Source organism: Microcaecilia unicolor, chromosome 4 (genome assembly GCF_901765095.1).
Source record: "Microcaecilia unicolor chromosome 4, aMicUni1.1, whole genome shotgun sequence".
In the NCBI taxonomy this organism is placed as follows: Eukaryota; Metazoa; Chordata; class Amphibia; order Gymnophiona; family Siphonopidae; genus Microcaecilia; species Microcaecilia unicolor.
The window spans coordinates 206,876,556-206,891,554 of record NC_044034.1 but is presented as its reverse complement, the minus strand read 5'-3'; the positions used below and the strand labels follow the sequence as shown (position 1 = coordinate 206,891,554).

General features: G+C 46.0%; 1 protein-coding gene across 1 annotated transcript; it reads right to left on the bottom strand.

Annotated features, from left to right (window-relative positions):
• Nucleotides 1–284: 284 nt before the first annotated feature.
• On the bottom strand, nt 285–1,365 carry LRRC10B (leucine rich repeat containing 10B). Its single transcript, XM_030199513.1, has one exon. The coding sequence runs from the start codon at nt 1,319–1,321 to the stop codon at nt 389–391; it is 933 nt and encodes a 310-aa protein (XP_030055373.1). The 5' UTR covers nt 1,322–1,365; the 3' UTR covers nt 285–388.
• Between the last annotated feature and the right edge of the window lie 13,634 nt (nt 1,366–14,999).

The window sequence follows — 14,999 nt, the reverse complement described above, 5'->3', positions numbered from 1 at the left end:
GTCTCATCCATGGATGTATTTTAGGGCTATCAGACTCACACACACTGACCATTCCTCCGGGGAACAGACAGAGATAGAACCCATTCGCCCCTGCTGACCTGATCGCAAGCTTAGCCCTTCCTATTCGTCGACGGTGTCCCGGTGCCTCGTCCTTCTCCAGAGAGTGGGGGGAAGGTATTTCCCAAGCAGGCCGTTCCCTCAGACGAGGAGCGAGCGCCCCCACCCTCCCCAATCCTCTACCTTCAGGTGCTCGTGGCCCCCATTCTTGACAGGAGGGCCCCCACCTTTCGCCCGGCCCTTGCCCTTAAAGTGGCGAGGGGCCACGGCCCATCTGCCCGGCCAATGAGTGACCAGTGTCCTGTCCAGCGGTGGCATCAAGGTCTCCCCGTCAGGTCTCCTCTTCGGCCGGGTCTTCCATCTCCTCGCCAAACTCGTCCTCCTCCAGGGCGGAGAAGCTGTCGGCGGCGTCCTCTGCCGCTAACGAGGAGCCGTTTTTCAAGATGCCGTGGAGGACCTCCACCTGCCGATTCTCTTCCTCCTCCAGTTCTCTGCGCTTCCGCTCGCGCTGAGCCCGAACTTCCATCGCCTCCTGGGCTCCCTCGCCCACCAGGGTTACGCCATCGGCCACCTTGGGGGGCGACGTGGCCGGGTTGCGATCGTAGGAGAAGAGCCGGAGGCGGTGCAGGTGGCTGAGATCGGGGAAAGCGCTGAGCCGGTTGCGGTCCAGGTCGAGGATCTCCAACAGGACCATGCGGAGCAGCGCCCGTGGGAACTCCTCGAAGCGGTTGCCATAGAGCCAGAGGCCCCGCAAGCCGGTCATGGAAGTGGACAGGTCCTGGGGAAGCCCCCGCAAGCGGTTGTCCCCCATCTGCAGAGACTTCAGGCCCGGCATGCGTAGCAGCACCCGCGGGAAGTGATGCAGATAGTTACCCTCGATCCAGAGGCAGCGAAGGCTTTGCAGTTGCCCAAAGTAGGGGGGCAAGTCCTGCAGCCGGTTGCCCCCCAGGTAGAGACGGGTGAGGCGGGGAAGGTAACACAGGGCCTCGGGCACCTGCTCCAGCTTGTTGAAGTCTAAGGCCAGGATGCGCAGGTTCTCCAGCAGCCCGATGTCCTCGGGCAGCTGGCGGATGCCGTTGCTGCTGATGTAAAGTTTCTGCAGGTCGGGCACCGCGCACACGGAGCCCGGCAGCCGCTTCAGACGCCGCCCGCTCAGTTCCAGCGTCAGGTCCCCGCAGCTTAGCTGCTCTTCCACGTCGTCGGGCAGCGGTTCGTCCTCCGAACTCCCGGGACCAACCGAGCCGCACACGCCGCCCATAATCATCGGGAGCGGCGGCCGGAAGATGTACCCGCGGGGACCGGTAGCATCGCCAGCTGCTCGCTCCACTGCCTTGCCGGTAGCCAGAAGTTCCCGCGTGCTGTACTTCCCGCTACACAGATCTCCACAGGCTAAAGTCTAAGTGGAGAGCAACGGGGGAAACTGAGCCTCGCGCTTTCGTTACCCTGGAAACCAGCGACGCGTAAGCAAGGACCAATGGGAAAGGGGGAGGAGGAGCAGAGTCGCTCGTAGGTCAGTGGGCGGTTGCTGCTTCATTCAGTCTGCTGGAGCGTGCGGTGGTGACGCCAAGACATTAAGGCGGAATCAGAGCGCCGGGGACTATATTAGTATCGGGTCAGATATGGACGGCATTCTGTATTGGTTGGACTAAGAATATGTTGTGTGGGAGGTGGCGGGAACACAGTGATGCACTAGCTAATTACGTACGGTGCTATGACTAGACTCATGTGTCCGGTCCGACCCGTCCCAGAGTTCAGTGTATGTTGATTCTGAGTCTGAGGATACATGAGACAGACAGCATTGCCAGTGTTTATTTCCTTAAATATTAGCCATAGCTCCAGCTGCAAAGCAGGAAAAGAACCAAGTTCAAAAACGTTCCAGGATGGCGGTAAGAGCTCCCAGGTCGGTGACCTGGCAGAAAATCAGCACTCTGAATTGCTGTGTGTGATTGATTGTTCAGAAGCCATTCTAGAAGGGAAAGGAGATGGTAACTGTATGTTGCATAATTTCTTTGCTCAGTAGGTGATGCTCTTTGTGTAGGTGGTTGAAGCAAAGCGAGAGCGGATCGTATGGAGGATCTGTTTGTCCATATATATATGCTCCTCCCATACATAGACCAAACCCAGCCCAGGAAGGTCCTAGCGAAGCTTGAGGAATGGTCCATAAATACATAAGTATTTCCACACTGGGACAGACCAAAGGTCCATCAAACCCAGCATCCTGTTTCCAATAAATAAATAAACAGTGGCCAATCCAGGTCACAAATACCTGGCAAGATCCCAAAAAAACAATACATTTTACGCTGCTTATCCCAGAAATAAGCAGTGGATTTTCCCCAAGTCAATTTAATAATGGTCTATGGATTTTTCCTTTAGGAATCCATCCAAAGCTTTTTTTAAACCCTGCTAAGCTAACCGCCTTTATCGCATTCTCTGGCAACGAATTCGAGAGTTTAATTACACGCTGAGTGAAGAAAAGTTTTCTCTGATTCAAATTAAATTTACTACTTTGTAGCTTCATCGCATGCCTCCTAGCCCTATTATTTTTGGAAAGAGTAAACAAACAATTCATGTCAATGTGGAAATTAAAAAGAGTAAGACCATTCTTCCCAAGGACCGTCTTCCGTAATTTGGTTCAATCATTGGTACTCAGTCATCTAGATTATTGTAATGCACTTTACGCTGGCTGCAAAGAACAAATACTCAAAAAACTCCAGATAGCCCAGAACACTGCAGCTAGACTCATATTCGGGAAATCAAAATATGAAAGTGCTAAACCCCTACGAGAGAAACTACACTGGCTCCCACTCAAAGAACGCATCGCGTTCAACGTGTGCACCCTAGTTCACAAAATCATCCATGGTGATGCCCCAGCCTACATGTCAGACCTGATAGACCTACCACCCAGGAATGCTAAAAAATCATCTCGCACATTCCTTAATCTTCATTTCCCCAACTGTAAAGGTCTAAAATATAAACTAATGCACGCATCAACCTTTTCCTATATGAGCACACAATTCTGGAACGTGCTGCCACGCAACCTAAAAACAATCTACGAACTAACCAGCTTCCGCAAACTACTGAAGACTCATTTCTTCAACAAGACATATCACTAAGATCATCACATGTGAAATCCCCCACATGTACCCAGAATTATCTTTTAATGTTTTCTTGTTATCTCACTATTATGCTTTATCATTATCATGTAACCCAAAATTCTTCTGTAACACCAATTGTCCATTCTCTTCTCATTTCCTCTATTCATGATGTATTGTAAGCCACATTGAGCCTGCAAAGAGGTGGGAAAATGTGGGATACAAATGCAACAAATAAATAAAATAAATAAATACCTGTTTCACTCCACTCAATATTTTATAGACCTCTATCATATCTCCACTCAGCTGTCTTTTCTCCAAGCTGAGGAGCCCTAGGAGCTTCAGCCTTTCTTCATAGGGAAGTCGTCCCATCCCCTTTGTTATTTTCGTCGCCCTTCTCTGTACCTTTTCTAATTCCACCATATCTTTTTTGAGATGCAGTGACCAGAATTGAACACAATATTCAAGGTGCGGCCCCACCATGGACTGATACAAAGGCATTGTAATGTCCTCTTTTGTTTTCCATTCCTTTTCTAATAATACCTAACATTCTATTTGCTTTCTTATCCACCGCAGCACACTGAGCAGAGGGTTTCAACGTATCATCAACAACGACGCCGAGATCCATTTCTTGGTCGGTGACTCCTTATGTGGAACCATGCGTTACGTAGCTATAGTTCAGGTTCCTCTTTCCCACATGCATCACTTTGCACTTGCTCACATTAAACGTCATCTGCCATTTAGACACCCAGTCTCATAAGGTCCTCTTGTAATTTTTCACAATCCTCTCGCAGTTTAACAACTTTGAATAACTTTGTGTCGTCAGCAAATTTAATTACCTCACTAATTACTCCCGGGGAGGAATTTAGGGAGAGATAAGAGTGGAGAGGTGCTGAGGAGCTGCAGAGTGAATGCATTTGTAAGTCAATAAGCGGAGTTTGAACTGTATGTGGAAATGGATAGGGAGCCACTGGCAGAATATAAGTGGTGTCGCAGAATTTTGAACAGATTGAAGGGGAGAAAGATGGCTTAGTGGGAGACCTTTGAGAAGCTAGTTGCAATAGTCTAAGTGAGAGGTGATAAGAGTGTGAATAAGGGTTTTAGTAGTATGCTCAGAAAGGAAAGGATGAATTTTGGCGATATAGAGAAATAAACGACAGATTTCAGCAGTCTGTTGGATATGTGCAGAGAAAGAGAGAGAGGAGTCAAAGATAACCCCAAGGTTATGAGACAGGGAGTATGAAAATGTTATCCACAGAGATAGAGAATGGGGGAAGAGGAGATGTGTGTTTATGGGGAAAGACAAGAAGCTGAGTCTTGGTCATGTATAGTTTCAGATGGTGGTGAGACATCCAGGCAGCAATGTCAAACAGGCAGGCTGATACTTGGGCCTGGATTCCTGCTGAGATTTCAGGTGTGGAGCGGTAGATCTGGGAGTTCTCAGCATAAAGGTGATACTGAAAACCATGGGATGAGATCAGAGCACCAAGGGAAGAAGGATAGATTAAAAAAAGAAGCGGTCCCAAGACAGAGCCCTGGGGTACACCAACTGATAGTGGGATAGAAGTGGAGGAGGATCCACCAGAGTGTACACTAAAAGTGCAATGGGAGAGATAAGAAGAAAACCAGGAAAGAACAGAGCCCTGAAATCCTAGTAAGGACAGCGTATCAAGGAGTAGGTGATGATCAACAGTGTCAAAAGCTGCAGATCAAGAAGGATGAGGACAGAATAGAGACCTTTGGATCTGGCTAAGAACAGGTCATTGGAGACTTTAGCAAGGGCTGCTTCAGTTGAGTGAAGAGGGCAAAAGTGGATAGCTTGAGATGAAAGAAAGTCAACACAACGGCAAACAGCTCAAGTATCTTGGATAGGAAAGGGAGGAGGGAGATGGGGCGATAGTAAGAAGGACAGGTTGGGTCTAATGAAGGTTTTTGAGGAATGGTGTAACTATGGCATGTTCGAAAGCATCAGGAACAGTTGCAATGGAAAGTGAAAGATAGAGGATATGTCAGATAGAAGGAATGACAGTAGGAGAGAGAGTTCTAAGTAGATGGGTAGGAACAGAGTTTGGAGGAGGAAAGAAAATGTTCAGTTTCCTCTTCAGTAATTTCAGAAAGGAAGAAAAGAAGGCAGGGGTTGAAGGGGGGTTGAGAGAATGGACTGAGGGAAGAAGAGATGGAAATAACTTAGTTGAGAATTCAAGATTAATCTTGTGAACCTTATCATAAAAGTACTCAGCCAGAGTCTAGGGAGAAAGTGAAGGGGGGAGTTGAAGGGGAAGGCACTTTGAGAAGAGAGTTCAGTATGGCAAAGAGACACCGAGGGTTTGAGCCTAAGAGAGTTTGTCAACTGGATGTAGTAGTCCTGTTTGGCAAGTGAAAGAGCAGACTGGAAGGAGGCCAGCAAGAATTTGAAATGTATGAAGTCAGTATGGATATGGGATTTCAGCCAAAGGTATTCGGCAGATCGGGCACAAGAACGTAAGTAGCAGATTCTAGAGGTCAGCCAATACTGGGGTTTGGTATGCCTTACAGAACGGTGAATTAGAGGAGCAAGAGTATCCAGAGTAGAGGAGAGAATAGTATAGGAAGAGACAGCCTCATTGACAGACTTGGATAACATAGTGGTTGACAAGAGGTTTGAAACATTGGAGGACAGAGTAGAAGAGTCAATAGCATGAAGACTCCTAAATGAATTGGTGGAGATTGAATGGGAAGGGGGGGGGGTGGAGGGTGTTTAAGTGTGAAAGTTATCAGATGATGGTCAGAGAGGGGAAGAGCTGAGGTGCAGAAACTGGAGAGTGAGCAGTTTGGAGAAAAAGATAAGATCAAGACAGTGGCCATTCTGGATGTTAAAGTGAGAAACTGAGAAGCATAAGAGTCAGAGGGATCATTACCATGAATGTTAAAATCTCCAAGCATGAGGGAAGGAGATGAAGGTTCAAGAAAGAAGGAAAGCCAGGAGTCAAAAGTTCAAGAAGAAAGAGACTTATCAGGGGGTCGATAAATGACAGCTCCTCAGAGAAGTAGAGGACTGAGTAGACAGAGTATACCTTGAAGGAAGAAAAGTAGTGAGACTGAGGTGGAAGAAGAGGCTGAAATCTACAAGAGGGTGAGAGTAGTAGCTCGACACCACCTCCACGGCCAACCAGGCGAGGAGTATGAGAAAAAAGGTAACCTCCATGACACAGGGCCGCAGCTGAAGCAGAGTATTCATTCATGGAAAGGGTGGTGGAAGCATGGAATTGCATCCTGGTGGAGGTCGTGGAGACGAGGACTGTGTCAGAAGTTAAGAAAACGTGGGACAAGCATGTGGGATCCCTTAAGAAAAGGAAGAGTTAGTGGTTACAGAGGATGGACAGACTTGATGGGCCATTTGGCCTTTATCTGCCATTTCTATGTTTTTATATACACCTCACATACCACCTGCCACCCTACTGAGACATGCGTCATCAGATTTTGGTCACCAGCTCTCCATACAGAGATGCCCAAGTTTGCCAACCAGTATGTACTTTCCAAGTTGTCATTAAAAAAAAAAGGGCTACATATTAGCACCTCTATTTTCATTTGATCACACCCCACGAGAGATATGAAAGGAAATGGTCCCATAGTGCTCAAAGAGACAAATAGCATAAATATTGGAAGGGAAGCAGGTTGTGCATGCAAGAGTAGCACCAAGGTTTCAAAGGGTCCAAAATAATTTAATATCATGGAGATTTCCATCTTCAGTTTTGTATCATATCACTATTAGCTACAGTATGAGTAAATGGGAAGAGGGTTTAAACCCAGGAATTAAATTTTATTAAACTAAGCAGCTCATTTTCAAAAGAGAATTTTGGCATAAATCTGCATTTGGAAGTTTTTCTCACAAAACGTCCAAATTGGTATTTTCAAAACCAATTTTTAGATGTTTTTCTATGAAGTCCATCAGAATTGCATTGAAATCACAAGCGGCATGTCAGGGGCGTGTTAAGAGTGGAATCTGGACGTTCCTAATACTTGAACGTTTTTCAGCCGCAATGGAACAAAACAAAAGTGTCCAGGACTAAAACTAAGACGTTTTGAGCTAGACCTGTTTTTATAACGAATAAGGCACAAAAGGGTACCCTAAATGACCAGATGACCACTGAAGGGAATCAGGAGTGACCTCCCCCCAATACCCCTCCAGTGGTCACTCCCCCCCCCCCCACACACACACACACATATGTGAATACAAATATGATTTAGCAGCCTCTATGACAGCCTCAGATGTTAGAGCCAGGTCTATTAGAGCAGTATTCAGCTCCCTGAAGTAGTGTAGTGGTCAGTGTAGTGCAGTGCACCATGGAGTGGGGGACTCTGGTCCCTATCTCCCTCTACCTGTCATATTCGTGTGGGAAACTGTGAGCTCTCCAAAACTCACTAGAAACTCACTGTACCCACATATAGGTGCCCCCAACATAAGGGCTATTGTAGTGGTGTACAGTTGTGGTCAGTGGGTTTTGGGGGGGCTTAGCAGACAAGATAAGGGAGCAACGGTGAAATGTGTACCCGGGAGCATGTTTTTGTAGCCCACTGCAGTGCCCCCTAGGGTGCCCCATTTATCTCCTGGGATGTCTAGGAGACCAGTCTACTAAAAATGCTGGCCCCTCCTATATCCCAATGGCTTGATTTTTTACGTTTTTCACTTGGACGTTTTTTTTTTTTTTTAATGGACCAAAGAACAAAACGTCCAAAGCACAAAACCTTTTTAGAAACAGTATTTTTGAAGACAAAAGATAGACTTTTTTCTTGTTTGAAAATGAACTTCTTTCCTATTCAGTCGGACTTAGACGTCATATCGAAAATGCTCCTCCACATCACCTCCCTACATTAAAACTTCATTAAGTAGACTGTGACAGAAAAATGAGAAATATGTTTGCAGGGTTACCTACCCCAAACAAAAATAAAAATCTATCCTTGACAGGGGAACACACAATAATGAAGAACTGCAGGTAGCAGCATATCCAGGTAGTCCCACTGGTATCACTATGATGCATCCAGTTGATGATATGAGAAAGAGAAGCAAAGACATAGAGAGAACAAAACACAAAGCCTGTCTTTTTTTGTTGTTACAAATGAAGGCTTATGTTTTTGTTTCAGAATAAAATTTCCTCCGCATATAAAATTTAGTTGACATTTATGACAAATGAAATCATAATGGTGCCTATTTTTTTCTCATTTTGTTGGACTCCCAAGGAGAGGGTACTTGACTGCCCATATTTTCATTGTAGAGAATATCAGTAAAATGTGCTGCTACTGTGGTCAGAACTCCATGTGGGCATCACACAGATACATGTGAAAACTGAATTACAGAACAAACGCTGCCCAAAATTACCAGGAGCAGCAGCTGGCAGGGCTGTCCACAGAGACCAGTTGCATGTCACCTGGCATTGGCAGACTTTTTTTTTTTTCGATTGCCTCACTGCCCACTCTCTCTGTTGGAAGTAAATTCAGGAGTGTAATCACACTATCTAAAAAGTATAAAGTTTTAAGATATAAAGCATCTTATGAAATGAAAGCTTTCCCCAAAAGAGAAACAAAGCCAGGAATAAAAAAAACTGGTGCTAGTGTCCCATTCTATCAGAGGTTTTACTCTGCTACTTTAATCTTTCACATCACATAAGGGCATGTTTAAGAAGAATAATGTTAAATGTGCTTCTGAGAGACCATAGTTCATATTGCTTAGACAACAAAATTATTAATTACCAAGTCAGTCCCCTGCGTCTCCTGCCTAGGTAAAGCTGAAACTAGGCAAAATAGCACAATGGTTATTACAGCTTTCTATTTGTTACCATTAATTATGTATTTATAATCCACTTTCCAAATATCAGTCAATAACATAAAACACTAATTCCATATGACTTTTAATATTCATCTACCATAAAATCTAAAGAGCTTAGCCGATGCAGAATACTGAAGCAAGAGAAAGAGGTATGAATATGCTACTCTCTTTTCTGATCTCTTTACACTGGCTACCATTTGATTTGTGGATTACTTTTAAAATATTTAGGGCTAGATTCAATAAATGGCACCCACAATTAAGTGAGCAATCAAAGAGAGGGTCCAAAAGTACACAAAGAGGCATATTTTCAAAGCACTTTGGGAGGCCAAGAGGCATATTTTCAAAGCACTTAGCCTTCCAAAGTTCCATAGGTTTCTATGGAACTTTGGAAGGCTAAGTGCTTTGAAAATATGCCTCTAAGTTCCATAGGTTTCTATGGAACTTTGGGAGGCTAAGTGCTTTGAAAATGAGCCTCAAAGTCAAGCAGCAAAAAAAAAAAAAAGCACAAAAGGGCCTCAAGAACTGGAACAATGATACAATCTTTAATAAAAAAGACCCAACACGGGCCGGGCCGTGTTTCGGCGCTCCACCGCGCCCGTGTCGGGTCTTTTTTTTAACGATTGTATCATTGTTCCAGTTCTTGAGACCCACAATTAAGTGCCGAGATGATTTGCACTAAAGTAGGATGATTCTATACAGGGAGCGACCTTTACAAAACACTAGCTTATCACGCATTTTTCACCTAACTATGTATGCGAGCACTTATACCTGCCGAAGACTGTGTAAATGCTGACAACCAATTGATGGCAGTTAGGCGCGCAAATCCAGGTATTCTGTAATATTGCGTCAGATTTCTGGGAATGCCCCTGACCCGCCCATCGCCTCACCCCCTTTAGAGTTACACACCATGAAATTTAGGCATGCACGTTATAGAATAGCGTATAAGGCATAACTCCTAATTGCTGCTAATTGACTAATTAGTTGACGCACAGATCTGGGATCTGCGCCCAAATTTAGGTGGTCTATACAGAATCTGGGGGTTTGTGGCCAAGTATAGACCAGTTAGATCTCTTAGGGGTCCTTTTACTAAGCTATGGCAAACTGGCCTTAGTGCACCCTTAAGCCTTTCCCACGTACTTATGTCATTTTTACCACAGTCATAAAATAGCCGATTTTCTATTTTTTTTTGTATTAATGGCCATGCACTAATGCTCTAGTATGTGGCCATTAAAAAGAGATTACTGTCTGAGCATGTACCACCACCCATTGTGTTGCTGGTAAGGACTCACACAGTAATCTTGCGCTAGCCATTTAATGTGCACTAATGTGGATGTGTTAACTATTTAGCACAGGAAGGCCCATTCTGCGCCTCCCCCCCAACATGCTCCCTCCAAAAAAATTACAAATATTTTTTAGTACCCAGATTAGTGAACACTTAGGGGCCCTTTTACTAAGCAGCAGTAAACAGTGGCGTGTGATATTTTGTACACATGAAATTGGCGCATGCTGGGCCATTTTTTACCACAGCTGGGATAAAAGGCTTTTTTCAATGGGGGCAGTAAATGGCCATCCGCTAAAATTAAAAGTAGTGCGCGGCTATTTACTGCCTGAGTACTTACCACCACCCATTGACCTAGCAATAAGGGCTCAAGCGCTACTCATGCGGTAATCAGGCAACACGTGCCAGTGTGGCCGCACTGCCAATTACCACTAGGAATGCCCCCCACAGTAGCATAGGCGCCATGTATAAGAGGCTTAGGGAGGCCTCCCCAGCCCCAACCACTACCTTCCCCTCCCTGTGGCCGCTTGCTCTCCTTGAAAGGCAACAATAAATCACAACCTTCCCCTCCATATGTTCCACCCGCTCACTCACTTGTTCGCTCTGCCTGCCTACTGAGCTGCTAGTGGCACACGGAGAGCTAAGGTCCTGCGGTTTCTCATTATTTGGAACTACGAAGTTTGAGAATCAGCAGCCAGCAGGTAGAGTGAGCAAGCGAGGAAACGGGTGGGATGCATGGAGGAGAAGGTATTTCTTGTAGAGTAGTAGTCCGGCAGAGGTGCCGGTGAAGGACTGAATATTGGAGGGGGGTAATGGTGCTGGTTGATATTGGGACAGGGGACACAGAGAAAGATGAGGTTTTGCTGGATGGTAGGGTAAGGGGAAATGAAATGAGGTAGTACTTGATAGAGGGTTGGAGGAAAGAGACTGGATGATGGTGGGAGGGGAAAGAGACAGGGGTGATGCTGGATTTTGAGGGGTGGAGAGAGATGAGGCAATATTTTTGGGGCAGATAATTCTCTTGAGTGTATTTATCTTGCATGTTACAATTATTAACAGAGATATGGGGGGGGGGGGGGGAGGGACAAGGGCAGAGGGACATAGTGAAGGGGTCCTTCCTTGCTATGTTCAGAACTGCTGACACAGGTGTTGCCACCCCAAGGATTGAAACTTGCCATGCCATATTCTATCCCATTCCCACCCTGCCCTAGCCCCTCCCATTCTGCTCTATCCCCTCCCCACCCCACTCCGCCCTAGCCTCCCCAAACATCTGAGTCACTGACCGCCTATGCAAGGTAGAAAATAGAAAAATATTTTCTACTCGGGAATCAGTGCTTGTGAACTTCAAAATTACCGCCTGGCACCTGTGCTACCCCAGTGGTAATGTGAATTTGGCACACACTACCCTCGCATTAGCCCTACTGCTGCTTAGTAAAAGGGCCCCTTAATTTGGCAGTTACTTCAAGATTCCTGAGCACATCCTACACCATTTTAAGCTGCGTTAGGCACACATTAGCTCTAATGCAGCTTAGTAAAAGGGCCTCTTAGATTACAGTAGTGATTCCCAAACCTGTCCTGGGGTATCCCAGCCACTCAGGTTTTTAGGATATCCACAATGAAGATACATGAGATAGATTTGCATACCAAAGAGACAGTGTATGCAAATCAATTTCATGAATATTCATTGTGGATATCCTGAAAATCTGATTGGCTAGGATTTCTCCAGAACAGGTTTGGGAATCACTGGATTACAATCAGATGTTAGATTGAGGGAACCATCAGTGAGGGAATAAAACAATTACTGTAACAGCGCCAGTGATCTGGAATTCTCTTCCTACTGATTTATAATTGGAGATTAGTTAAATTTTGTGTTGAAAGAATTTGAAGATCTAGCTTTTTGAAGATTTATTGAAGAGATTATGAACCAGAAGATGCATTTTTTAAGGAGAAACTGTTGTACTGACAGCAATTTGTTCTGATATTCTGTTTTCTATATATTATTTCAAGATTTATATGGACTTTGGTTTGGGGATGAAAACGGTAATAGAATTCAAAAATGCTTGGGACAAACACAAAGGAATCCTGTTTTATTTATTTATTTATTGGGATTTATTAACCGCCTTATGTGAAGAGGTTCACCCAAGGTGGTGTTCAGCAGGTACAGTTTAACATAAAGCTTACAATTTTGTTAACAGGTTAATAATAGTAAATAACCAAGTATAAACATAAATACAATAAATTAGGTAAACTTGAAAACAGTAAACTGAAACCTAATTATAGAACTACCATGACACCGTATTAAAAATATACACATTTAACAACACTGAAATTCAAATACCTGAGATATAATACAGTGTTAGCATATACTAATGATACACCTAATAAGCATGCATTAGAGCAGTGATGGCGAACCTTTCAGAGACCGAGTGCCCAAACAGCAACCCAAAATCTAATTATTTATTTCAAAGTGCCGGTACTCATTATGGGCGGGGTCACCACATATGACTTCACCCCTATGATAGCCACACCCCCTTACACCAGCCGTGGCGCATATAAACAGACATCATTGAAAATATTATACTAGTATAGGAGAAAAAAATAACATGATTTTCTTTCATTATGAATCATTCTCCGAGGACAAGCAGGCTGATATTCTCACATGTGGGTGACGTCACGTCGGCCCCGGAGGATTTTCAGTAAAAAATCTACAGAAGTCTCTTCTGGAGCGTTCCACTGCACGTGGCGCTCGAACTGCGCATGCACGCACGTAGTTTCCCGCCCGTCGCGCAGTCACGCTCCTCAGTTCTTTCTTTTCCGCGTCTGAGGAGACACGGAGTTCTGTCAAGCGCTTTGTGTTTTTCCCAGGCCTTCGGAGTGGAAGTTCTCTTCACGAGTTCATTTTACCTTTCGGGTGTTGTTTAAAAAAAAAAATCCTTTACTCTCGTAGTTTTTTTTTTTCATTTTTCTAAGTTTCTTTTCTTTTTTCGTGCAACTGTTCTTAGGTCACTCGACCGGGTATTTTTCCCCTTTTTTTGTGTGTCTCTTTTTCTGACACAATCGCGTCCTTTGATTTTGCGGAGGCGATTTTTCCCGCGATGTCATCGAAGACGCCCAGCGGCTTTAAGCTATGCGCCCGCTGCAACCGGACCATCTCTGGCACTGATCCGCACTCATGGTGCCTTCAGTGCCTTGGGCCCGACCATCTTCAGGAAAGTTGTAAGTTGTGCCTGAAAATGAAAAAGCACACTCAACTTTCTTGAGAGGCCCAAAGAGAAAAGCTTTTTGGGTCCGGTACCTCGATGTCGGCGTCGACATCGGTACCGTCGATGTCGAGGGCAGCATTGGCATCGGGAGACCGGGTACAGGCTGCCAAGAGACCGATGCACGCTGGGAGCAGTGATGCATCGAGCGGGTCTCCACCCACCTCGGCGCCTCCTGCTTTGCAGGCCCCCCGGGACTGACCTCTATTGCACCCAGCCCCGAGGAAGCGTGTGAATTCCTCGTCTTCCTCACCGGTACCGAGGAGTCTCGATGACGGGCATCGGGTGAAGGCCAGAAGCACCGTCATCGTTCTCCTCGACACGGTACCGCAAGCTCCGGATCATCGAGGCATTCGGTACCCGAGAAGCGTCGGTGCTGAGAGGATCGCTCTCCCTCTGTTATGGAGGTATCGACACGCAGGTCGTCTGGCAGCCCGGTACCGGCTCCCCAGCCTCTGCAGATTCTGCCTCTGATGCCCACACCGGCACCGCAGCCTTCCCCGGCAGCTTCTGTAGATGAGCGCATCAAGGCTATTTTTCCAGATTTCATTGAAGTGGTGCTGCAACATTTGCACATATCCCTTGCGGATATCACTTGCCGGGGGGATCATCTTTTCGGTGAGAGAAGGTCGAAGAGTCGATTGATCATCTCTATCAGCGTGATAACGCTATGGACTCTCTCTCCCGCCGGGCGCCTTCTGCATCCACTTCCTCATCCAGGAAGTTTTTTAAAGGGAAGAGAAGTGCGCCTTACGCCTCTAGGGGCTGTAAGTACACTCCTACTTCTCGACAGCCGGTTCAGGCTCTACCACAGCACGCTCGTTCTCGTCAACAGCGGCTCCCCAGCAAAAACCAGGGATGGGTTTTTGACTGGCTCCAGTTGAGCATAGCCACCATAAATGTGTCCGTACCGGACGATCTGCCTGTCGGGGGGAGGTTAAAATTTTTTCACCAAAGGTGGCCTCTGATAACCTCCGATCGGTGGGTTCTTCAAATAATCCGGTTAGGATACACCCTCAATCTGGAAACCAAACCTCCAAATTGCCCACCGGGAGTTCAGTCCTTGAGCTCCCAACACAAGCAGGTACTTGCAGAGGAACTCTCCGCCCTTCTCAGCGCCAGTGTGGTCAAGCCCGTTCCACCAGGGCAAGAAGGGTTGGGATTCTATTCCAGGTACTTCCTTGTGGAAAAGAAAACAGGGGGGATGCGTCCCATCCTAGACCTAAGGGGCCTGAACAAATATCTGGTTCGAGAAAAGTTCAGGACGCTTTCCCTGGGCACCCTTCTCCCCATGATTCAGGAAAACGATTGGCTATGCTCTCTGGACTTAAAGGACGCTTACACTCACATCTCGATACTTCCAGCTCACAGGAAGTATCTGTTGTTTCGGCTGGGAATGCAGCACTTTCAGTACTGTGTGCTGCCCTTTGGCTTGGCGTCTGCGCCCAGGGTATTTACCAAGTGCTTGGCAGTCGTTGCAGCATCTCTACGCAGACTGGGAGTGCATG

Excerpts from the sequence above, each read along its gene's own strand:
- LRRC10B (XM_030199513.1), bottom strand. The coding sequence starts at position 1,321 with ATGATTATGGGCGGCGTGTGCGGCTCGGTTGGTCCCGGGAGTTCGGAG.